The 26062-nt window shown below is 42.3% G+C and overlaps 1 protein-coding gene across 1 annotated transcript in view; it reads left to right on the top strand.

Moving 5' to 3' along the window:
• The window catches only part of RHOF (ras homolog family member F, filopodia associated), an 82924-nt gene extending 67512 nt beyond the window's left edge, over positions 1 to 15412 (top strand). The window contains exons 4-5 of the mRNA XM_082251563.1: positions 4906 to 5040; positions 15121 to 15412. Of these exons, the coding sequence (XP_082107689.1) occupies positions 4906 to 5040; positions 15121 to 15288 (303 nt within the window). The 3' untranslated portion in view covers positions 15289 to 15412. The remainder of the gene's footprint in view (positions 1 to 4905; positions 5041 to 15120) is intronic.
• The last annotated feature ends 10650 nt before the right edge of the window (positions 15413 to 26062 follow it).

Below are 26062 nucleotides of genomic sequence, written 5' to 3'. Positions count from 1 at the left end.
CTAAAAAAAGGAAAAAAACAATTGGCGCAAACAATAAACCTATTGAGTGAAAAATTGCAAGCTGAACACTGACCCGGGTACATTACTAAAGCCTAGACAATTGCAAACATATCAGAATAGTACAGCGCAAAAAAAAATTAAAAATCAATCTTAATACAGCCCAAAAGTCTCTTATTGAAGGTCTTTCAGTAATAGCTGAGGTCCAAAGGGTGCCAGAAACACGATCCAATATAGGTGACAATCCCTTCACCAATAAGCACTCCAATGCGCTCACCTCATTCGGAGATCCCTGTTTTACCAGTGAGTCAAACAGGCTTTAGTAACATCAAGAGAAGGCATAAGAAAAATATCTCCTCAGCAGTCCACTTAACACCAGCTGTAGGGGGTAAACTCTGATAAACCAAGTGTAAAGCCTCCGTGTCTCTGGTGAGGGGGCCAAACAGTCAAGCAAGTACATGTATAAATTCAAGATAAACAAAATTGAAGTGCATACCGTTGGGAATAAATACATGAATTAAAATCCATAATGCACTTGCAAACGATCCTAAAAAGATAAGCAGAACATCCGTGACATGAAGCCCTCACCATCTAAGGCGGTGGTGGTCTACTTTCTTGAAATGAGAGGCCTCAAGTGCAGCCCTTGACAACACCAGAGGGCTGCACATAAAATTCTGTGAATATTCAGTGTCAGAGACTGCAGACACACAGAAGATGTATACTCAAAGACTATGGGAATGATACATAAGATGGTCACCGACTGTGGCTATACGAGAGAAGGTCCGAGACTGCAGACACACAGAAGGATATAGTCAAAGACTATGGGAATGATACAAGAGATGGTCACCGACTGTGGCTATACGAGAGAAGGTCCAAGACTGCAGTCACACAGAAGGATATAGTCAAAGACTATGGGAATGATACAAGAGATGGTCACCGACTGTGGCTATACGAGAGAAGGTCCAAGACTGCAGTCACACAGAAGGATATAGTCAAAGACTATGGGAATGATACAAGAGATGGTCACCGACTGTGGCTATACGAGAGAAGGTCCAAGACTGCAGTCACACAGGATATAGTCAAAGACTATGGGAATGATACAAGAGATGGTCACCGACTGTGGCTATACGAGAGAAGGTCCAAGACTGCAGTCACACAGAAGGATATAGTCAAAGACTATGGGAATGATACAAGAGATGGTCACCGACTGTGGCTATACGAGAGAAGGTCCAAGACTGCAGTCACACAGAAGGATATAGTCAAAGACTATGGGAATGATACAAGAGATGGTCACCGACTGTGGCTATACGAGAGAAGGTCCAAGACTGCAGTCACACAGAAGGATATAGTCAAAGACTATGGGAATGATACAAGAGATGGTCACCGACTGTGGCTATACGAGAGAAGGTCCAAGACTGCAGTCACACAGGATATAGTCAAAGACTATGGGAATGATACAAGAGATGGTCACCGACTGTGGCTATACGAGAGAAGGTCCAAGACTGCAGTCACACAGAAGGATATAGTCAAAGACTATGGGAATGATACAAGAGATGGTCACCGACTGTGGCTATACGAGAGAAGGTCCAAGACTGCAGTCACACAGAAGGATATAGTCAAAGACTATGGGAATGATACAAGAGATGGTCACCGACTGTGGCTATACGAGAGCAGGTCAGAGACTGCAGTCACACAGGATATTGTCAAAGACTATGGGAATGATACAAGAGATGGTCACCGACTGTGGCTATACGAGAGAAGGTCCGAGACTGCAGTCACACAGGATATTGTCAAAGACTATGGGAATGATACAAGAGATGGTCACCGACTGTGGCTATACGAGAGAAGGTCCGAGACTGCAGACACACAGAAGGATATAGTCAAAGACTATGGGAATGATACAAGAGATGGTCACCGACTGTGGCTATACGAGAGAAGGTCCGAGAATGCAGTCACAATACAAGAGATGGTCCGAAAATGTGTTTATACTGCAGGAGTTATTTGAGTCTGGGGACATGCTCCATGAGACTGCTAAAAATCGCTACCATAACAGGGCAATAGAGAAACGCAGATTAGTGTCTGCAAGGGATCCGAGGGCCACACAAAAAGTACCAAATGGCTGCAGGTTGGGCACCAGGGGTCTAAGGGAATAATAAAGTGTATGAAAGAAGTAAGACAAAGGGTTATGAAAGTAGAAACATTTTGTAAAGCTAAAAAGATTTCAGAAAGGAAGTAAGAGCGTTGGGAAATTCAGAGGACCTTTAACAAGGAAAGTGTTATCAGTTGCCTGTGACATTTTGAGTTGCTGGCCAGGCAATGTGAAGATCTGTAACTTTATGCAGTCTAATACATTTATGCTGTTTGGGTTGCATTGAAATATTATTCATGTTTTGTAACCTAGCAAGCGTTTTGTGCTGAGGCTTCAAATAGTGTATTGTTCAGTGAATTGCTTTGTGGAGGAGTAAGTGCGGCTGTTCATATTCTGATTAACAAGGTATAGGTGTGGTATTTCTCGCAGAGAAGACTTAAAGCTAAACTCCAGCAAAACATGCATTTCAGGTATGCATGCAGACCGGTTTACCTGCCAAATAGATTATAAATTCTGTTCAACCAGTCTTTGTTTTTTACATTTAATCAAGCTGTACATTTTTACAATTTTCTTTCACAGGTTGAAGGAAAGAATATTGTTTGATTCCCCTATCAACACCGTCAGTGTTGATGGGGGGAATCCTTCCGCTGCACTATTTTATTCAGACAGTGGGAGGTTTCCCAGGCATCACAATACAGTGATCACTGCAGGCAGCTATAGCCGCCGGATGTGATCACACCAGAAAAACCTGGCAGGCTGGTTTAACTGAAGTTGATTGATGGATTAACTTCAGTACAACCAGCATGCCCATAGACGAATTTGAAATTCATCTGGTTCCTGTTGAACTGGCCACGTTTCCATCCATCTATGGCCGGCCTAATAGCCAGGAAGATAACTATGCTGTTTCTTGGTTCAGCTTTACAGCTTCCTGTGTCCCCTTCATGCTCATTGGACAAGGGATCAGCAACATGATGATGCTGATTATCTGGAGACAAAGGGGAGACAAGGAAAACAAAAAGCTGGAACAGGGCATAGTGGTGCCACCTGCCTGGCTATGCTGTATGAACCCAATTAGAAATCCTTGAACAGGTAAAATATTTCACATTTCAATTATATATTTGTTTTCCTGTAGTTCTGCTGTAAAAGGAATCTGTTTAGGATAGAATTAAGGGAAGCTGTTGTTGATGTACATTTGAAGGTGTGTTCTCTCCTGGACTGTTGACATTCCTTTACTTTTTGATGAATCACTGACATGGAACGAACTTGGCACGTCAAGTTTCAGGACAGCTGATATGCATGCACCTACTACTTTCAGGTCATTCACTTACTCGCTTACAAGTGTGGGAGGGATAAGAATGACAACCACTAAGCATTAGCAATGTTCATTCCCACATTTCTATCCAATCCGGGAAGATGGTAAAGATGGTCATTACCATAGTCCTTACTGTACAGGGTTCTTCTGAATAGAGAAGATGGGTAAAGATGGTCATTACCATAGTCCTATCTGTACAGGGTTCTTCTGAATAGGGAAGATGGTAAAGATGGTCATTACCATAGTCCTATCTGTAGAGGGTTCTTCTGATAGGTAAGATGGTAAAGATGGTCATTACCATAGTCCTATCTGTACAGGGTTCTTCTGAATAGAGAAGATGGTAAAGATGGTCATTACCATAGTCCTATCTGTACAGGGTTCTTCTGAATAGGGAAGATGGTAATCATGGCAATTACCATAGTTCTTTCCGTACAAGGTTCCTCTGAATAGGGACAATTGCAGAGATGGCATTACCCATACTTCTATTCAAGCAGGTTCATTCTGAAAAGGGAAGATGGCCGTTACTACTCCTAGCTGTCCAGTGTTTATGTGAATAGGGAAGATTTTAGAGATGGCAGCTCCCATATTTCTAGCCTGACAGGTTCCTTATGAATAGAGAAGATTGTAGATAGAGCAATGAGAGACAACCTGGGTGTTTACTTATAAACAGCGTGGATAATAGAGGATGTGTATGCTATTTTCAGCTATAGTTTAGAGTTTACACAAATATTTTGTGCTATATTCTGTTTATTACAATCAGCAAGCAAGGAATTTGTGCTCATTGTGGTCTTGCTATATAAAAGATCCTTGTTAAATCACGGCAGAAACTCATTGCCCAGGTTGTACTGTCACCATTGTACAGGATTCTGTTATTTATAAAGGTTCTTTGCTATAATTAGCAATTTTTATCTTTTCTATATAGCAGTCTGGAAAGAGATTTCTTAGCAGTTATCAATGTAAATCTGATAATGTCAGGGAGAAAACAGGGTGTGACTGCTGATACAGTTGTCAGGTATGCAATGTACCATATGTCACAATGAAAGTAAAACTTTGACCTGGTCCGGCCAGACATACCACAGCACAATGCATTAATAAAGGTTAATGTTACATGCCTATGGATTGATGTTGCAACCGTAATCCAGCACATCTTTTCGGTCCCTATTCAATTGGATACTAATGGTTCTTTAAAACCATATTCTCTTTTTTTTTTTTTTTTACTTAATGCAGATAACACATCTGGGTTAGAAGCTGTCTGTTTCTCCTCCTCTGCCTACTGCCCACTATTTGTGTCTGCATCCCTCCACAGAGAACCTTCATTTGAAGTAAACTTGATTATTGGGGCACATTTGGGTCCAGCAAAATTACTAGCAACTGGTTTGGCTATTCTTAAATTTATCTGAGGTGGAAATGTTTGGCCAGTGTGACATTTTCCACCGTTTGTGTGTCCACTATAAGCTGGTGCCCGGGTTTACTGAATAACTGCTTTTTATATTGTGCTCTTTTTCAGTGGTATCCTGAAGTGCATCACTTTTGCAGAGGGGTGCCTATAGTGTTGATTGGTTGTAAAACAGATCTGCGTATGGATAAAGAACGGCTGCGCAAATTGAAAACCTCTCAGCAAGAACCAATCACATACTTCCAGGTAACGTAGCAACGTAGAATTTTCATTGCTTGTACCAAAAAAAACATATATTTTTTTTTAAATTCTGCTCTGCATGGGCATTCTTTTCCTCTTTGTGCTTTTAACTACCGTATGTAATACTTAAGCTCCATGAGTATGATCAACCACCAGAATGAAGTATATGTATCAGAATACAGTTTAACCACTTTACCACCGGAGGGTTTTGCTGTCTTACGTCTGGGCCACTTTTTGCGATTCGGCACTGTTCGACTTTAACTGACAATTGCGCGGTCGTGCGACGCTGTACCTAAACAAAATTTATGTCCTTTTTTCCCACAAACAGAGCTTTCTTTTGGTGGTATTTGATCACCTGTGCAATTTTTACTTTTTGCGCTATAAACAAAAAAATAGCGTAAATTTTGAAAAAATAACTATTTTTCAAATTTTTTTTATTGAAATCCCCCCCCCCCCCCAAAAAATGTAAAAATCAAATTTTTTTTACATTTTTGGCCAATTTGTTTTCTGCTACCTATGTTTGGTAAAAAAAAAAATCACAATAAGCATATTTTGATTGGTTTGCACAAAAGTTATTGCGTTTACTAACTAAGGGAAAGATTTCTGTCATTTTTGGTGGGTTTTTTTTTTTGAGTAATGGCGGCGATCTGCGATTTTTTTTTTTTTTTTTTTTTTTTTTTTTTTTTTTTTTGCGGTACTGCGACATTGCGGCGGACAGATCGAACCCTTGACACTTTTGGGGGTACCAGTGACATTACTACAGTAATCAGTGCTATAAATATGCACTGTTACTGTAAAAATGACACTGGCAGGGAAGGGGTTAATTTTATTGGAGAGGGAGGGGTTAATGTATGCCTGGTGCTTACTAACGTGTGTGGGGGGAGGTGACTGAGTGACACAGGGACAGATCGCATGTTCAGCTATGCTGAACCCTGCAATCTGTCACGGTCTGTCACTTAGGAGATCCGCCCGCTTTGTTTACACAAGCGGGCGGACCTCCAAACTCGATTCCCCGACGATCGGGGAAGAGCAGCGGCGATCGCCGCTGCTCCTCCCCTGGCCCGACTCCCGCTGTGACTGAATACAGCGGGAGCGAGCCTCCGGCGGCGTGCGAGCGCCGCCCACAAGGGGAGGAGTCCAGCGACGTAGGTCTACGTCGCTGGACGGGAACGGGCCACTTTGCCGCAGTACGGTCAACGTGGCCGGTCGGCAAGTGGTTAATATAAGAGTGAATCAAAAACTAAAAAAAAATGAAATTCAGTCAGATTTTCTTGCTGGGATTGATTGAGACCATATACATTTCAAACTCCCTTTGTAATCATTTGAAACTACCATTTTATGTCTTCACCTTTGCGTTGCGTTTTTTACCAAAATGTCATAGATTTGAGCCCCTTTACTTGGCAGTCGAGCTGCCTACAACCGATAGACCTGAAGAATTGTACATGTCAGGCTAGCAATGCAGCTGCTAATTGTGGGGAAGTGGCTTAGTAATGTCAGCTGGAAAAATCAAAGTGATGTTTATGGGAGGATCTCTTAGTAAGAAACTTTGCAAAAGATTCGCATAAAAATGATTTGCTTAAGAAAAATGAACAAAATGAGGCTTGATACCAAGCACACTGAAAAATAGATTTTGGGTTTTAATGCTACCATACCCTTGGTATCTCCTTTAAAGCGGAAGTAAACTCATTAATTTAACAGTTTGAAATGTGCCAGAAATGTAACACTCCCATTGGTAGTGCTCTCAACCAAACTGTCAAAACATCCAATGGCTGGTATCATAGCTGATCACATATGCAGCATCATGGCAGTTGAAGATCAAACAAAGGCCAAGATGGCAGCTTCCTTGCTTGAAAACGATAGGAGGGTTTACTTCCACTTTAAAGAGATCCAGTCACGTGCATTATACTATGATGTTTTCACAATAGGTATGGTGTTGGCAGCAGAAGGGTTAAAGCAAACCTGTGCATTGACAATACAGTGAAAAGCAACAGATTTTCTCTACGGTCTCTCCCGCTCTGTATGCAGTACATGCTCACCTCTCCTTTATTTCCTTGCTGCTCCATTGAGTTCCTGGGACAAAGAAGATGCCTGGTACTTCGCATAGAGAGCAGCATGTTATATAATGTTTGCCCAACGCTGTCACATGGGGGTGGGGAGATATCCTCATCCCCTGTGTAGGCTTCAACTGAAAAGACTCCCAGCACAGGAGTTCCAGTTGCTAAACAGTGTCTGGGGTGCAAAGAAAAGGTAAATGTGTGCTGCTGGGTAAAGTGTACCTGTTTTGCCCTGCATGTGCACTGCATGTTTGCTCAATATGACGCTGTGTAATATATTTTTAACAAAAGATCTAAAATGTTAAAGCTGAAGTATGGCCAAAAATGATATTCATACATTTGCACTGTAAGAATAGGTTACCGTGCTGTAATGAAGTGTTCTCCATCACTGGATGCAACGATTACCGCTCCACCAATATCGGGCGCTGAGACTTAGTTTCTACTACTATATGTTGATCACAGTGGGTCGCATGTTCAGCACGTCCTCCATTGAGAAAAAAGCCTTCCAACTTTTCAGCGAATGGAATGCATTCTGTGATTGGAGGAGAGGAGATTGTGACTTTATCTGTACCACCTCCCATTTACGGAAGGCCTTGCATTCTGTGAAAATAATGACCAGAGAAGGTAAGTAGAGACAGGTTTGTTATTTTTTTAATTTTCAATCACTTTAAAGATGCTTAGGGGAGAGGAAAGATCTCCTAGCTCAACAGAATACCTATGAGGGGATATCACAAATGTATATTTTAACTGTAAATTTTACTTTTACCCTCAAGTTCAAATTTAAGGTCTCTGTATTACTTAAATAATTGATGGAAGTAACTGAACTTAAGTGCTGCCAGTCGCTAGCTTTAAAGCAACAAAAAGGTTGGAGCGTTTAAGACCCCGCTCACACTGGGGCGATCCGACTTGCCGGGGCGACCTCACAGGTCGCGGTGCGCAGCTCGCACCGCGACCTCGGAGCGGCCGGCACGGACTTCATAACATTGAAGTCAATTCAGGTCGCTCCAGGTCGCCCCAAAGAAGCTCCGGACCCTTTTTCTAAGTCGGAACGATTTGTGTCGCTCCTATTAGAACGGGTCCATAGCTTCTCTATGGCAGGCGACCTGTCAAGCGACCAGGTCGCCCCAGTGTGAACGGGGTCTAAAAGGACTCGACCTTTCCCAGACAACCAAGCCTTCCAACCATAATACAGGTGTATTATATATTTCACAAAATGTCCCTAGGTGTGCCATGCTCATTTTCTTTAAATGGAATACTGAAGGTGCCCATACATTACAGATTACATTCCGATTGTACAGTCTCTGAACATTTTCCACTGCATTTTATTCCAGCCAGTATGTAGTCCAAGGGTCTACCTAAATAACCCATTTCATTCCTATTAGATTGTTTGAGTACCCCATAGACAGTTAGTGTGGACTGTCATTTTGTAGGCAGTGCATAACCAGTTTATAGTAAATCTAATCCCAAGGACAACCATGTAATATGTTGCAGTTTACCATTTCTTAGGTGTGATGGCTGCACTAGTTTTTCTTTTTGCAGGCTTTTTTTTCCCCCCTTTACTTTTACCAGGTGATTCTGCCAGTAACACTTCTTGTTTTAGGATGGCTATGCTTATTCGCTGTGCTGGATCAATGGAGAAGGGAGGTTGTCATCAATCCCTCTCTTCCATTACATAGGGGAGAATTGTCTTGTAGTCCAAGGATCAGGGCTGCTTGGAAATTTAGTGCTGCATTTCCATCTTTCTACAGGGAGTTAGGAGATAACTGGATTTCTGGTAGTTAAGCCCCGTACACACGCAACGATTATCAGCCGACCGATCCTCCGTCTTTTGTCCAGAGTGGTGTTTTGTTGGTTGGAATGTGCCTAGATTGCACACAAATTTTCTCGCCCAACAAAATTCTACTTCAGAAGTGATGTCATGTGATGGTTTGCTTTCTTTGTGTTCTTTCTTCTCTGAGCATGCCCAGACTTGCTCATCAGATTTTTCCCTGCCGAAATCTGTACTGACTGACGGAAAATCGGCCGTTGTGTTGACGGCCAACAAAAATTTTATAGTCTGCACACCAGATTTTTTTCGGCCAAAAAGTCGGAGTTGGTTGTCGGAAGCATCATACTAACAAGCCGAAAATCGGCAGATCGGTTGTTGGACGAAAATTCCCTGCCGATTTTCGATGCGTGTGTATGGGGCTTAACAGGCAACAGATTGAAAGGGGGCAGATAAAAGTTATTTGTTGGGGTTTACATGTCTTTGTAACTTTTTGTTTTAGGCATTGCACGGGTTCTTTTGGTATTTTGCATTGCATTCTATTTTAATACCTTTAATCCTGACTCTTATAAAGCACTCACAGATTATGGGAGTTGTAAGCAAATAAAAGCATTCTTCTAAACAAAGGAAGAAATGTTTTATTGTGTTTTTTTGTTTTTTTTTGCTTTACGGGATTGCTAGATAAATGATTCACTGCTGGTTTATTTGCAAGTTAAACAGAATTAAAGACTTGTCTCCTGCTTGTGCGTTTTGATTTGTATGCATACTTGTGGCTGTTAAAAAGATAATTTCTGCATTGTCTAACATACATCGTACCTTGCAGGCTGTACATTAGCCATTTATACGGGTCTCTTGTAGACGTTTGGAGTGCTTGTCTCACAGGTAACACTTAGAGATGGATCATTCAAGGGAACTATTAATTACAAAGTGGTTTTACTTGTATAATTGTCTTGTAAAACGTAAAGATAATAATTGAAAAGTTACATGGAAAGGAAGTATACATTAAGAGAAGCAGAAGTGCTAGGAAAGTGTGAAGCAATTTAAAGTCTCGGAAGATAGATGATAGTTGAGTAAGCAGTGACCTAGATGACAGTCATAGCATGGCTTTGCCTTTGACAGTAACCTTCTTAATACTTCGCTTGGGCAAGAGCCTCTAGGGCTGTTCTTTGGGAACAAAACTCTTCATAATATACAGCCAGCAAAAACCCAGAGGATGCAACAACTTTCTTTTAACTAGAGAATAAAGAATCCCCCTGCTACAGCAAGGTCAAACCCCTATTATTATACTATCTGTAATCTTAATTAGACCTGACCTATATACTAAATCAAAATTTTTAGATATGCCAGTTCAAGTATAGGTTAAGCCAAAACTTTTTTTTTTTTTTTTTTTAGTTTTGGATGGAGTAGGGTATGTTTAAGGCTCATCAGAATTATTTTTTTTTTTTTCCTGTCTTGGTCCCATCATGCAGATTTCCCTTCACTTCCAGTCCCAGAGACCCAGCAGATAAGAGGATATCTCTCCAAAGCAAGGGAATGTCCAGTGGCGGCTGGTGCTCAAAATTTTGGGGGGGGGGCGCAAAAAGAAAAATTTGCAGCAAAAAAACGCAGTAAAAAGTTAGCATAGCAGTACTTTACCTGATGTACAATGTCATTGGCCTGGCCTGCACTGTCTTATAATGTGTACACTCTCACTGCTAAGCAGGCTGCTGGCCTGGCACTATATATTTATTAATAGTAAATGGTTATGGCACACAGCGGCCTCATATAAGATCATGGTTCCCAACGCACTGGCTGGCATGAATATCTCCAGAACTCAGAGACTGGCTGGCTGCTGCTGGCTTGGAGGACTCGGAGGAAGAGGTGTCCTGGGCTGGCCTGGTCAGACTCAGACAGACTCTCTCTGACTGTCTGAGTCTGCACTCTGCAAAAAGTTCCCCCACCGCCGGACGGACACACACGAGTCCGCGGTCCCGGACCCGCACACAGACAGGAGAGAGAGGCACTGAGTCTTACTGAGGCACTGGCAGCAGTTAATCTCACTTACCTGAGTGACTGTCACTGCTGCCTGGCGTGCTGCTGCTCTCTGCTGCGTCGGGAGTCGGCCAGTCGGGACTCTAGTCTGAAGAGTGGAGACGAGACGTCCTCTTCTCTTCTTCCTCCTCAATCACCGTGCGCGCCGGCCCGCTGCTCCTCCTCTCTGACCGTCTGACGGCGGGCAAGAAGGTGACGTGAGGCCGGGACGGTAAGTGATTGACGCACGCACCGCCCCCACGTATACGTCAGTGACTCGGGATGTCCTGTATGATTGGTCCAGGCTGGAGTCTTTTTTTTCTTTAACAGAGATCATGGTTCTCAGAACTAATAGTGAAGGTGAATTTCACCAGCAGTGTCACAGACCGCAAAAAAAAAAGAGGTTCACATACTATCCAAAAAAGTGGCTTTACATACACGTTAATGTATTCCAGCATATTGTTTTCTTTAGCATGGTGCCCATGATGATCCTCATTTACAGAAAGTTGAGGCTGTACCACACATTGGTTCATTGTATTTTTTTTGACTGACTACCGCAATCCACATTTTATCCCCGATGTATTTGCCCCCTCAGTTTTCATGTTTTGTTGTCTGAACATCACGGTGAATAGTTTTGTTTTGTTTTTTTAAACAGATCATCAGAAATAGGCCCGTTCATATCAAAGTGAGAACAGATCTCTGCAAAAGTGATTTATATTAATTACAATTTAAAAACACAAAACTCCCCTTTAGGTCAGTGTTTAGTAGATGCAGCTTTGGCGATATAGCTTCAGGTTTTTCTTATTTGCACACCTGGAGACTAATCTTTCCCTGCTACTCTTTGCAGAAGTACTGCAGCTCTTTAGGGTTGCATAGGGATTGCAAGTGAACTGCTGCTGTTTTCAAGCACAGACAGAAACCCTTTATTGAATGGGGATCTAGGCTTTGACTTTGCCGTTCCAGGACACGAACACTGTTGTTTATGCTGTCCTGTGTCATTTTGGTTTAGTGCTTCAGGCCATTGCCTTGCTAAAAGACAACTCTTTTCTCTAGTCTCAGGTTTCTTGCAAACTGCACCAAGTTTTCAGCCAGAATTTCCTGGTTTTCACTGCATTCATTGAACCTTAACAAACCATCCAAAGCTTACAGCAAAGAAGCATCCCCAAAAAGTAATGCAGCCACCACCATGCTTCACATTAGGTTTGGTGCATTTATGATTATGTATATTATAATGCCTGAACCCCACTTTACTTTTGGTTTATGTTCTTGTAGCCTGGTGAGACCAGAACTGAGCTTTATGGTAGTCAGACCAAACTCCATGTTTTGACATTTTTCCAGTTGATTTCAGAGCCTCCTGTATTCAGACCTTAGATCATTATTCTAGTTGATATCGGAGGTTCCTGTATTCAGAAAGCATATTCTAGTTGCTTTCAGAGCCTCTTGTATTCAGACCACAGAACATTATTCTTGTTTATTTCAGAGCCTCCAGTATTCAGATTATAGAACATTATTCTAATTGACTTTAGAGCATCCTGTATATAGACCATAGAACCGTATTCTAGTTGACTATAAAGCCTCCTGCCCTATGACCATAGACTTCAGAGCCTCCTCCTGAACTCATACTGTAGGCCCAATGCTATGTGACTTTTAGTTAACAGTGGCATTTTTCTGCTACTCCCCCATAAAGCTGTGACTAGCGAAGCCTTGCAAAAGACCATAGAACATTATTCTAGTTAATTTCAGAGCCTCCTGTATTCAGACCATAGAACATTATTGTAGTTGACTTTTGAGCCTCCTGTATCCAGACCGTAGAATGTTATTCTAGATGACTATAAAGTCTCCTGCCCTCTGACCATAGAACACTATTCCAGTAGACTTCAGAGCCTCCTGTACCCATACTGTAGACCCAATGCTATGTGACTTTTAGTTAACTGTGACATTTTTCTGCTACTCCCCACATTAAGCTGTAACTGGTGAAGCCATGCAACGGTTGTATGGATAGTATCTTATCCACTGAGGCTTGTAAATCCTGCTGAGTTGTCAAAGGTCACTTGGTGGCCTCTCTTGCCAGTCTCCCCTTATACAGTTAAGCTGGCCATAGATGGTTGTTTTTTATGTTTTTGTTTTTTTTTTTGTTTTTTTTTTTTTGTTCAGCCAGTGGATTAAAAAAAAAAAAAACGAAGAAACTGATTCCTACATCCACACAAGACCCTGCTGCCAGAATACATTGATCAGTGGGTGTAGCCAATTGGATCAGCCACCGAACAAAAAACTTTCCAGCTTGTTCGTTCCACAGAAGTTAATCTAACGATCAGATGGGGTCTGCCACTCATGAATCGAAATTTGGCCTGTCCCTGCAGTCATAGCTGTTTCATACTCTGTTCTCCAAGGGATATTGAGTGACCTAGAAAATGTCTTGCATCCATCCCCTGACTTGTACTTTCCAGCCACCCTTTTCACAGAGTTTCTTGGAGTGTTTGTTTTTGTCTTTTTTGGTCGGTAATGCCACAATCCTGACCTGGATTTTCCACATACTGCACATGTGTATTAATGCTGTACTATAATCAATTGCGTACACACAGGTCAACTCCATGTACTTAGCTATTGGCACTTTTCCACTGCAAGTACCGGCTCGGCTCCACTTGGCCCTGCTTGGCTCGGTTTTGCTTTTCCACTGCGTGGTACGAGTCGGCACCTTTCGGCACTGTATAGGCTCTACTCGGCTCGGTTTGCTTTTCCACTAAAGTAGTAAGTGGGTGGGATCACAACGATTCTCTGATCAATCAGTGGCTAGTAGTGACAAACCATCAATGCTGCATGCAAAGGATTGTGGGATATGGTATAGGTACGGCCCGCTTGGAACCCCAACCGAAGTGGTATTGTTTTACCGAGCCGTACCATGTAGTGGAAAAGCGCCGATGTACCAAACCGTACTGAACCGTTCTAACACGTACCATGCGGTACCATGCAGTGGAAAAGCGCCGAACACGAGCCGTACCATGCAGTGGAAAAGCGCCATAAGTGACTTTGGAAAAGAACTGGCTACACCAGGGATTTATGTTTTTCATATCAAAGTGATATTAAACCCTCAGTAGTTTATCACTTAAAGCGGTATTAAACCCAAAAGCAAACATTTATTCTATTGCAGCCTACCAATTCTTAGATGTGGTGGCTGTATTTATTTTCATTTTAAAGGCTTTCTTTCTTCTATTTTTATCTGGTGATCCAGCCAGTAAGTCTGTTTTCAAAAGAACAAGCTCTCCAGCAGAATGCAGTAGTTAGATGAGACACGCTTTTTACCACTAGCAGAGATGCTTACAGTGATCAGTTTTTCTTTATTTATGGAAAACCTTTATCCCAAAAGAAAAAAAAACTGCTCTAACTGCTTATAAAGTATTAGCTGAAGTTTTGCTTAAATTTGTTAGTGCATTGAAATCTGCTAGTACATCTAACATTCCCCTCCCCCAGACTGACAACACTACAGTTCAAAGGTGTTCCTATGCTCCTTCATCCAGAGTTGGGCACTCTTATACAGAGAGGTGTGTTATTGGCCAGATCACCAGGTGTAAATAGAGGGAAAAGAAATCTGATGCATCCTCTACATCTAACGATTGATAAGCTGCAATATAGTAACTTCTTTATTTGGAGTTTAATGCCACTTTTAGGTTAATAGCTTCAGTATTCTTTAATCCTTGCCTATGTTCTAGTTTAATTTTGGTGCCATGATCGCTGCTCCTGGTTTTTTGTTTCAGGGTGGCTCCTTTCTCTTGCAGAATCCTATGGAGCCACCCTTGCATGGTCTTTCTACATTCCCTACTCTGTATGTATCAATTAAATCACAGCCCAATAGTCTAAAATGACAAGGTGCTCCCTCTGCTCCTCCCACCCCTTTTCTCCAAGCTAACCAATCTAAATCTGGAGTGCACTGTCTGCTGTTAACTCTTTTCTGTGAGTATTGGAAGTTCAGGGAAGCTGCACTGAGAGCAGGAACCATTGAAAGCTGTAAAATGCAGGTGCTAGATAAGATTTTCTTTATTTTTTTACTTTAACAAGAATGCACAGAAGGGGGGGCTTGGGGCACAGGATTTGGCCAAAACAATGATACAGATGGTAGTCGCATAACAGTGCGATATCCATGTGAGTGTACTGATTTGGGGTCATTTCAGTAGGGAACCGTGTTGCTTTTGATCCAGTTTATCCATGGTTTATTGTTCAGTCATCAGTGTACGTCTCTAATAAAATGCTTCTTCTTTATAGGGTGAAGCTACGTGCAAAAACATTCAAGCTGAGGAATACCTGGAATGTTCGGCCAAATTTCAGGAGAATGTAGATAATGTGTTCAGAGAAGCCACGCTCATTGCATTAAATGGCATGAAAAAGGAACAGAGGATGAAAAAGAAGAAGAGGAGTTGCTTGCTTCTCTGAGACTAGCACTGCAGTGTACTTCTCCCGTCCATCTCCTGACTTCCCTGGGACACTCATTATAAAAGTACCTGGACTCCTTTTATTGTAAATACATTTTGTTTTAATTATTATTATATGGGTATTTTGGAATACAAGCCCAGTCTGCTGGTGTCTCACCCTGAAACATTTTACCTTGAAGACTAGAAGTAAAGTTTTTCTGAATATGTTCAGGCAGTGGCTTCCTATGAAGGGATGTGGACGTTCTCTCCTCATCTGTTCTTCTTGCATACTAAGTAGACTGGAAACCACATTGCTACCAAGGCTGAGGATCTCTGGCTGGCTGGAGTTACCCTAATGCCTTTCATGTCTATGACTGCAGGACGGGCAGAGTAAAATGTGCTAGCAGCTATGGCATTATTATTTTTTTTTTTTTTTTGTAAATAAGATGAAAAATTACTATACCAAAAATAAAGATAATGCCTGAACCCCACTTTACTTTTGGCGGATATTTAATACGAATCAAGTTGGATTTGGGTTGTCTTGAGTTATATATTGTGCACATATTTTTCCTAGAAAAAAATGATCTCCTTTTTAGATTTGTGTTTTTATACATAACAGATGAGTGTTGGGATCTTTCTAAAGATATTAGGTTTTACAAAATATAACAAGGTTTCCAGCATCTTTGGTGGTGATTTCTCTGCTGACAAGGGACAGCACTCTTCCCTTGACTCATTTTTTTATCTTTAATTTGCACATGCAACTGGAGGAGTTGAAACATCTCAGTGAGATTTCCCTGTCATAGTTCCACCTGCTAGGAATTTTGCATATTCTCATATCGTAGCTCACGAGAACCAAAAAGCCTAGGATAGCCTGGCCCACCAGACAGCACTTAACTACTTAAGCCCCGGAAGATTTTACCCCCTTCCTGACCAGGGGGTATTTTGCGATTTGGCACTGCGTGACTTTAACGGACAATTGCGCGGTTGTGCGACACTGTACCTAAACAAATTTGACGTCCTTTTTTTCCCACAAACAGAGCTTTCTTTTGGTGGTGTTTGATCACCTGTGCGATTTTTTTTTTTTTTTTTTTTTTTTTTTTTTTTTTTTTTTTTGATCATGGGCTATAAACAAAAAAAGTGCGTCAACTTTGCAAAAATAAGAATATGTTTCACATTTTTTTATATGAAATTCCCCAAAAAAAAAAAATGTAAAAATCAAAATTTTTTTACATTTTCGGCCAATTTGTTTTATGCTACATATGTTTGGTAAAAAAAATCGCAAAAAGCGTATTTTGATTGGTTTGCGCAAAAGTTATTGCGTTTACTAACAAAGGGAAAGATTTTTGTCATTTTTGTTTCTTTTTTTAACGCGTAATGGCGGCGATTTTTTTTTTTTCTTTTGCGGGACTGCGACATTGGGGTGGACAGATCGGACCCTTGACTGACATTTTTGACACTTTTGGGGTTACCGGTGACATTACTGCAGTAATCAGTGCTATACATATGTACTGTTACTGTAAAATGACACTGGCAGTGAAGGGGTTAACTTTTTTTTTTTTGAGGGAGGAGCTGTGTGTGTCCCTAGGGGCGTGATTCTAACTGATTGGCTGTGGCTTGAGGTGTAGGAACAATGATCAACGGTCCTACATAGTAGAACCGTATGATCACTGTTCCTACACAGGGGAGAATGACAGGCGGCTTGTTTACATCAGCCGCCTGCCTTTCTCCCGCTGTCACGGACGATCGTGAGTGAGCAGCGGACATCGGGTCCACCGCTCACATGCGCGGGGGGTCCGTGACCACGCGGAAGCGCGCCTCTGGCGGTGCACTCGCTCCCCAGAGCCTCACAGGCTAGTGACGTACCGGTATATGTACTTGCGGCGGTCAGCAAGTGGTTAAGATGGCTATAACATACAGGGAAATGGCTGCGCTTTTTTGGGATGTGTACAATTGTAGAACATAAAACAGTTAAACAAGCAGCCAACACCTGATCCTGAACAAGAAAAATGGATCAAAAACAGCATATAAATATAAAAGTGTAGCGCTATAATATCTCAGGAAAGACAACTAATAAAGTTCACAAGTCCATAGTTTGGTATAAAAAGAAAAAGGAGAATAGATTATTCCAGAAAGAGATTCCTCAGAATAAGTGCTTGTTTTCCCAACAGCATGCACATACAGATCTTCAACCAATAAAAGCCAGGTGTAAGACAGCCACCACCAGGACGGATAAATCAGCCTCTTACCCGATCGCTATGATCCTTATTACAGGGATCATAGCTTGCAGAGAAGCTAATAGTAGGTACACATCAGAGGAGGTCTCTCAAACGGCTATCCACCAATCGATCCCGCATATTCCTCAGCAATTATCCAGTCATATGAGGAGAAACCACTCTCATAGCATGATACTGTCACACAATTTTATTGCACATACACAGGATAATTGGCAACTTACATTGGTCCAAGATCAATAGAGCATGTCATGTGGAATCTCCTTAGGTGGGCATGAAACGGTACCAAACCAAAAAGATGGCCGCCGCGTCCCTCGCCCGTAGCGTTGTGACATGCCACAAGCTCCTCCTTATATTTATATACTTAAGATGGCTACACATGGATTAGCAAGAACCAGCTGCATTTTGATCCATGTATGGCTGTTGCCATTTGAGAGGAGTTGGCTCTAGTGATCAACTCCTCGCAACAGGACTGTTGCTATATTTTCACTTGATCAGGGCTTGCAGCCAATTAGCCGCAGTGTTATATCCTAGGAGGAGTCCCACTGCCATAATGCAGTAGATGGAGACAACAGAAACTGGCCAACATTCGGCCAGTGTGTACAGCAGCCTGTCCAGCAGAGCTGGCCGAACATTCTGCTTCTGTTGAACAGGCATGCTGGAAAAGACTGTTGTGTTCTCCTGTCAGAACACAATAGCTCAGTGGCGAGATCGCTGTACTAACATTGCATAGTTAGTACAGTGAGCTTCTTGTAAGCCCCTCTGGGTTTTTTTCTTTTTTTTTCATTCATTGAGCAATAAAAACTTCCTGTGTATCGGGCAAAACAGACTTATTCAGCAAAGGTTAGTACCTAGTAGCAAGCAGTCTTTTTATATCACTGTCTTGTCTAAAATGCGCTGAAGTCTGATTGATTGCTTTTTTTCATTTTATCTACAGTTCTCGTTGTGCATAGCTGGAGCTTTCGAAATTAATTTCTAACATTTGCTACCTAACGAGCATGGTTATTGTGCAGGTGTGGCTGCTGTGTGTGTGTGTGTGTGTGTGTATCTCTATATATATATATATATATATATATATATATATATATATATAATGTATTGTGAGGGATTAGCTCGGTGGCAGGCGTGGATGACCCCTTGGGGGGATTCGTTACACAGGGAGATAGCCGAGAAGTGGTTGCAAACAGTTTGGTTTATTCATGCAATTTTCTTCACCAGACTGCAAGCGTCAAAAACATCCAAAATAAAATAAAACGCAAAATAAATCCTTGCCACTGTGGGCGGCTACCTTCTCACACACAGGAACCTATCTAAGGAAGTCTATCCCCAACCTACTGTTGGGCAGACTTGGCTGATCATACAGCAGACTATCGATAGTCCATTTATTATCTCTTCACATAGAAAATGTCCCTTTTCTCTTCACACAGCACATGTTCATTGGACTTTCCTTTCACATAGAAAACATCCATTGGTTTTTCTCTTCACACTCTTCACATAGAAATAGTTCATTTTCTCACCTTGAGAAGTCTTCACCCTTTTTACCCTCCTCAGCGCACATCGCTTCAGGAGGTCTTCCCCATGCTCACACAGCTTCAGGGGGCATTCCCTCTGACTGTCCTCCTCTACTCACACAGCGTCAGGAGGCAGCAATCCTTCTCCCATGCTCACACAGCGTCGGGAGGCACACATCTGACTGCCCTCCTCTCCCCAGCTCACACAGCGTCAGGAGGCAGCAATCCTTAGACTTCCTTTGGACAACTTATAGAGGCCTTAACTTCCTCATTCCGAACAGCTGAAGGCCTTTCAACTTCCTTAAGCCATCCTAGCTAGCTTTGCAGCCGACACCCTGTAGTAATTGGTGAATTGTCTAAACCCTATGTATGTGTGTCTTGTGGTAAACAATGGTGATCCAACCCAGAAAACTGACTATTCTCCAAAAAAAACAATTGCCAGGCCCTAGGGCAGTGATGGCAAACCTTGACACCCCGGATGTTTTGGAACTAGATTTCCCATGATGCTCAACTACACTGAAGAGTGCGTGAGCATCATAGGAAATGTAGTTTCAAAACATTTTGGGGTGCCAAGGTTTGCCATCACTGCCCTAGGGGATAGCTGCAGGGACCTAAAGAAGTAATGATTATAACCCAGTCTTGCCATGAATAACCAGATTAGGCTAAGGCAGTGATGGCAAACCTTGGCACCCCAGATGCTTTGAAACTACATTTCTCATGCTGCTATTGCACTCTGCAGTATAGTTAAGCATCATGGGAAATGTAGTTCCAAAAACATCTGGGGTGCCAAGGTTTGCCATCACTGGGCTAGGGTAATCTGATATTTTTAGGTACTATTGGTTTAATTACTGAAGGAATGCTTGCCTTCTAGCTTAAAATGTGACTGCACATCTGGCATAGTTACTTTTTTGTTAACCTCAGCTACCTCTGCCACTTATACCCACCTGTCCCCAATCCAGCTCTCTCGATAAAATTAATGGAGGAGTGTGGTGCACACATGTGCAGGCCAAGACTGGACAATTTAATACATGGTTTTTGTGTTGCCACAATGTGGTAAAACGCTGCATTATTACAAGGCACATTCTATATGAATAAGCTGCCTTAATTCAATGCACTGTAACGTGTGATCTGAATGGGGCCCTAAGTAGAAGGTTCCCACCTCGTTCCCCTAAAACCAGAAACGTGAATTACACCGGCTCTGTGGCACATAACTAATTTACCACATTATCCACTAAACATGTGTCTGTGGGCAATCCAATTTAATACCATACTAATCTTTACAGAAATAGCTGGACTTTTTAGGAAAATGCTAATTGCTTGGTGTAAGGCCAATCCTTTTGGCATAAATATGTTCTGAACAAAGTCAGGATTCCAGGTCTACAGAAATTTCCTGTGACTGTGAAAGCTGAAGAGCAGCATGACAACTAGGCAATTAACTATAGCATTGGATGGCATCACAAATGAAAAAAATAAAAAAACGCAATCCTCATTTTAGGACTGTGGGCTAAGACACTCAAATTTATACTTTTAAGCCTCTGTGGACAACTGTGCAAATAAGTCAGCCTTTCCCGATGAACAAATTTTGATAGGTAAAAGAAAAAACAAAAATGCAACAAACAGACAAATTTCCAGTTTTTCCTGTGTTTCATCTCCCTTGGAGACGGAGTCTTGAATTTCCAGACCTTCAGATCTGCCATCAGCATTGTAGAGGGTTGCAAAGTATGGGAACACCAGTATATATAGTATATGGAAATCCAAGAATACCAGATACTGACGTGGAGGTTTTTCAGTTGGATTTACATGGGGGGAACAGGGACATGTTCATTTTCTATTTTATTTTTTATTTAAATGTATTTTTTAAAGCTGTCCCTTTTTTTTTTTTTTATTATTTTTTTTTTTTTGAAAAACAGATTTTATTTAAAATTTCAACATATTACAGAAACAATAACCAAAACTGTGCAGTTAGAAAAGGAAACTTATCGCTTAAAGGCAAAAAGTGCAATAGTAGAAGACAATTCAGGCAGTATATCACAATGACGCTACCTGCCTGGAGTTTGCATGTTCTCCCTGTACCTGCGTGGGTTTCCTCTGGGTACTCCGGTTTCCTCCCACACTCAGACATGCTGGTAGGTTAATTGGATCCTGTGTAAAAAAATTGGCCCTACTGTGTATGTATGGGAGTTAGGGGCCTTAGATTGTGAGCTCCTTGAGGGCAGCGACTGATGTGAATGTGCAATGTATATGTAAAGCACTGCGTAAATTGACAGCGCTATATAAGTACCGGAAATAAATAAATAACCTCACAAGACATATGTGGGAAAATGCTCAAACCGCATTCAGTGCATGTATCCGAACTTTGAAGCCACCTGTCCCAGATCTTGTTGAATTTAGTGGGGCACCCCCTATGCTTACATAAGTTTGTGATATGGGAGAACATTATTTACCTCCTTCAGCCACATATCAAATTCAGGAGGGCGCTCCCGCATCCATTGCCTAGCAATCAATTTCCTTGCGATGAAAAGTGTTACTTGTAGAAAAATTGTTAGGAACTTGTCCATATCTTCATGTGGGTATATACCTAGAAGGCATTGCTTAGGGTCTAGCTGTAGGGGAGACCCCATTTTATCATGCAGGAAGGCCACGATTTACTGCCAGTATCCCTAAACCAGTGGGCAGCGCCAGAGTAAATGGAAGAACGTGCCCGGAGATGAACAGCACATTGGGCAATCTTGAGAAAAACCAGGCCAATAGCGTGCCAATCTAATAGGAGTAAGTCCCTTTTTATTTTTAATTGGATCAACTTTATTGCTATCACAAAGGATGAACTGCATCCCTTGTAATAGCATGGGCAGTGACAGGTATTCTTTACTGAGAGATCTGGGATCTCTCCTCTGCCCTCAAAAGCATCTGATCAAACAGAGATTGATTTGATCACATGATTTACAAGCCAGTAATGGCCAGTAGGCCCCACCCACCACTACAGGCTGGCTGCATAAAAATAGGGGGGTGGAGACCAGACCGGCCATCCTGCACAGGAAGAGAGCAGCAGTGACCAGTCAGGCAACAGCCACAGAAGTAGTTTCACAATGAATTGCTGCACAGATCTGGAGGAAATACACAAAGCACACCAATATTCCAGTAAGGATACACACAATTTCTTTATTTAGATGTCCCTTATTCTAGATTTTAGCTTTAAACTAAAGGTCCTCATATTGATGGTAGGTGAGGTGTTTTATTAATAATTGTAGATTGAGATTAGGAATTCTTTTTCTCCTATATACAACATGAGCACGTCATAATTTTTAGTAACGGGGGGCGGGGGAATGATGGAATAGAATTAGAATGCATTAAGGTAAAGGGAAAAAAAACCTTCAGCTTTTGGAACCACTTTAAGGTTGATTGAGAGAGGTTAGCTGTGCTTTAAGACAAATATGCAACTTTTAAATGTAACTAATATCTTCCTAGTGACTCACTGGGGATACAGTATTCATATTTGCCAACTGCTAAAATTCCCAGATATTTCAGACTCTGTGGCCCACTACTATGGAAATATATGATTCAAGGGTAGATAAAAATACTTCTGCTGTCAATGCATATCAACTGACTAGATATGTGGAGCAACATGTCAGCGACTAGGATAAATGGGATTTTTTATTTTTTTGCCTTTACTGACATTTAAAGCGGTAGTATACCGCTTTTTTTGGCTTTTAACTACAGGTAAGCCTATAATAAGGCTTAACTGTAGGTACAATTAATATCTCCTAAACCTACACGGTTTAGGAGATATTTGCTTTGCATGCAGCTGCTGACGCGTGCGGCGCATGCGCTCTGAAGGTCCGGGGGGACCTTCAGAGTACCTTGCCGGAAAATGACTCCTGTGCACATGCGTGGGAGTGACGTCATCGCGGCTCCGGAGCCGCCGAACCCGGAAGAGACGGCGAGGGATCCGTGTCGGGGCTTCGTTCTAAGGTAAGTGGTTCATAATGAGCTGGTGACTGGGGGTCGCTTTATTAGCATAAGGGCGGCGTCATGACAAATAAAGCCGGGTCAGCATTGGTCTTCCCTATCCCCGCTGACGAAGTCCCGACCAATCAGGACGTAAGGTGTATGGGGGAAGTCACATGACCCGTCAGTCATCCCGGAAGCGAGTGTATGCAGAGAGACGCCGATCTCACCGTTGCTGCTGTCTGTAGAGTTTTTTATGCAAGAAATATGCCACCACAATGTAAGTGCAATGATTTATCCTTTTGAATAAATGCCCTTAAAATCACATATAGCACTTGGATCCTTTCCTTTGTTTCCTAACACATAACTTGGTGCGGAGCTTGTCCGGTTTGGAACCAGGGGGAGAGGAGGAGGATCGAGTACAAACATATTTTATAATGCTCATAGACCCTGCAGGGTCGCAGTTTTGAGGTGAGAGGCAGAGAGAGATGTGGTGGTGGGAATAAGCACTGATATGTGTGTGGATGCATGATTCCAATTACCAGCACCTGGGCTTCTGAAATGCTTAATAAGAGACTGTTTTCTTCATCTTGTGTTCTGCTGTATGGGACTTATCTCTTATATATGAACATTCCAATTGCATTACATATTATGTGTGTGTTTGAATTATCATGCATTTGGCTTGATGAATTCCTTTAAGCAACATGAAAATACTGAGATTGTGCTGCACTTTGTTATTTGAATAGCGAAAATAAGCATTACCAAGGGCAAATAGGCTGTCCACTTTGCAAGGGAATTTTAGTGCACGAAATGAAGCTCTGCTGCCTTCCATCATCCAATCTTGTAAATGCAGCAGTAAAGCCAGATTTCTTCTGCACCCTTGTAGACCGTACTGGTGGGGCTTTTAGATAATTGCCCTAAGCTCTTGTGCTGTCAATATAACGAGCTATGGGCTGAGCTAGGAGTGGCTCTTCCAAGGATAGGGCTGTCAAAGTTGCCAAGATCTAAGAAGGCTACAGGAGTAACTTGCATGTACATAGATGACGATGCTGAAGTGATTTTCACTGCCTACTGGCACAGTGCGCCTATATCACATACACTGTTAAAAAAAAAAATTAACGAAATACTTTGAAAACACATCAGATTTCAATTGAGAAAAATATCATGCTGGATATCTATACTGATATGGACTGGGTAATGTGTTTGGAAACAAAGGATGCCACATCGTTTGATGGAAATGAAAATGATCAACCTACAGAGGGCTGAACTCAGACACCCCAAAGACCAAAGTGAAAAAATGATGCAGCAGGCTAGTCCATTATGCTGAAATTTCATTGCAGCAACTCAAAATGGTACTCAGTAGTTTGTTTGGCCCCCACATGCTTGTATGCATGCCTGACAACGTCAGGGCATGCTCCTAATGAAACGAAGGATGGTGCCCTGGGGTATTTCCTCCCAGATCTGGACGAGGGCATCACTAAGCTCCTGAACAGACTGAGGTGCAACCTGGCAGGGTCAGAAAGACTGAAACATAATGTCCCAGAGGGGTTGTTTTGGATGTAGGTCAGGCAAGCGTGAGGGCCTTTCAATTGTATCAATTCTTTAATTCTCAAGGAACTGGCTGCATACTCTCGCCACATAAGGCTGAGCATTGTCATGAACCAGGAGGAACCCAGGACGCTCTGCACCAGTGTAAGGTCTGACAGTGGGTCCAAGGATTTCATCCTGATTCCTAATGGCAGCCAGGGTGTCATTGTCTAGCCTGTAGAGGTCTGTGGGTCCCTCCATGGATATGCCTCCCCAGACCAACACTGACCCACCACCAAACCGGTCATGCTGAACGATGTTACAGGCAGCATAATGTTCTCCATGTCTTCTCCAGACCCTTTCAGGTCTATTACAGGTGCTCAGGGTGAACCTGCTCTCATATGTGAAAAGCACAGGTGCCAGTGGCCGACCTGTAAATTCTGGTGTTCAATGGCAAATGCCAATCGAGCTCCAGGTGCTGGGCAAGTGAGCACAGGGCCCACTAGAGGACGTAAATCCCTCAGGCCACCCTTGTGAAGTCTGTTCAGAGACATTCACACCAGTGGCCGGCTGGGGGTCATTTTGTAGGGCTCTGGCAGTGCTCATTCTGTTCCTCCATGCACAAAGGAACAGATGAAAACACAAAAATACAAAACGCTATAGTGCTGACACTGTGCCAATCTCGTGGTTATAAGATATTAAATGGCAGATAATAAATAAACTGAAAAAAGAGGTATGGAAATGTCAAAAGTGATTTTTGGCTGACACTATTGTGCTTGCCAGGCTGCCTATTTCTGTGGGCTGGGAATCCACAATCTTAAATGCAGGAAGGGAAATAAAGGCGCCAAGCAGGCATAGTGTAGCACAATTTATTACGTTAAAATACAATGTGTACTAAGATGGCACTCACAAACAGATGGGGGGTGGAGATGACATCGTGGTGCAGGGGAAAGTCTGGGTGAGAGCATAGAGCTGTAGTCCAAATCCGAGGCGAGACAAGCTGTGGGGAAGGAGCCTGGTGTCACTAGAATCCGTCCTCAGGAAGCCAGCCATGGGCAATCCAATTTTGCCATGGTAGTCCGTCTGTTGGTCGGATGTCAGCCCAGGATAGGTGTCTCCAGCATGAGTATAAACCAAAGCGGTCAGCCTGTCTGTGGTGCAAGCCAATGGGAAGTGTTTCAGGAGCAAGCCACGCCTCCTTCATCAGCCTGTTTGATTTCCAAGGAAGCTCTGGGAATTTATATAAGCAGCTAAATAGCCTCATGACAAAAAAAAAAAAAAACACCTATGGGCCTAGACCTATAAAATCGTGTTAACCTCTAATTCTTCATCCAGGCCTTCAGGTGTTAAACTATTTAATTTATATATCCAGTACATCTCTTGTGCGCACAATTTTCTGTATCTTTCACCTTCAGGTAAGTTGCCTGAGATGGATAGAATGGCTGTAACCTTTAGTAAAGAAGGATCTTATGGTGGGTATCAAAATGACGTGCTTTACTGAATCTCGGAGGCTCATCTTTGAGGCTCCTCCTATGTTCACCAAATCTTTCTTGAAGTGTCCTGATCGTGCCTCCAACATAGC

Source organism: Pelophylax lessonae (assembly GCF_965119305.1).
Source record: "Pelophylax lessonae genome assembly, chromosome: 1".
NCBI lineage: Eukaryota > Metazoa > Chordata > Amphibia > Anura > Ranidae > Pelophylax > Pelophylax lessonae.
This window is presented reverse-complemented; position numbering and strand designations above follow the sequence as displayed.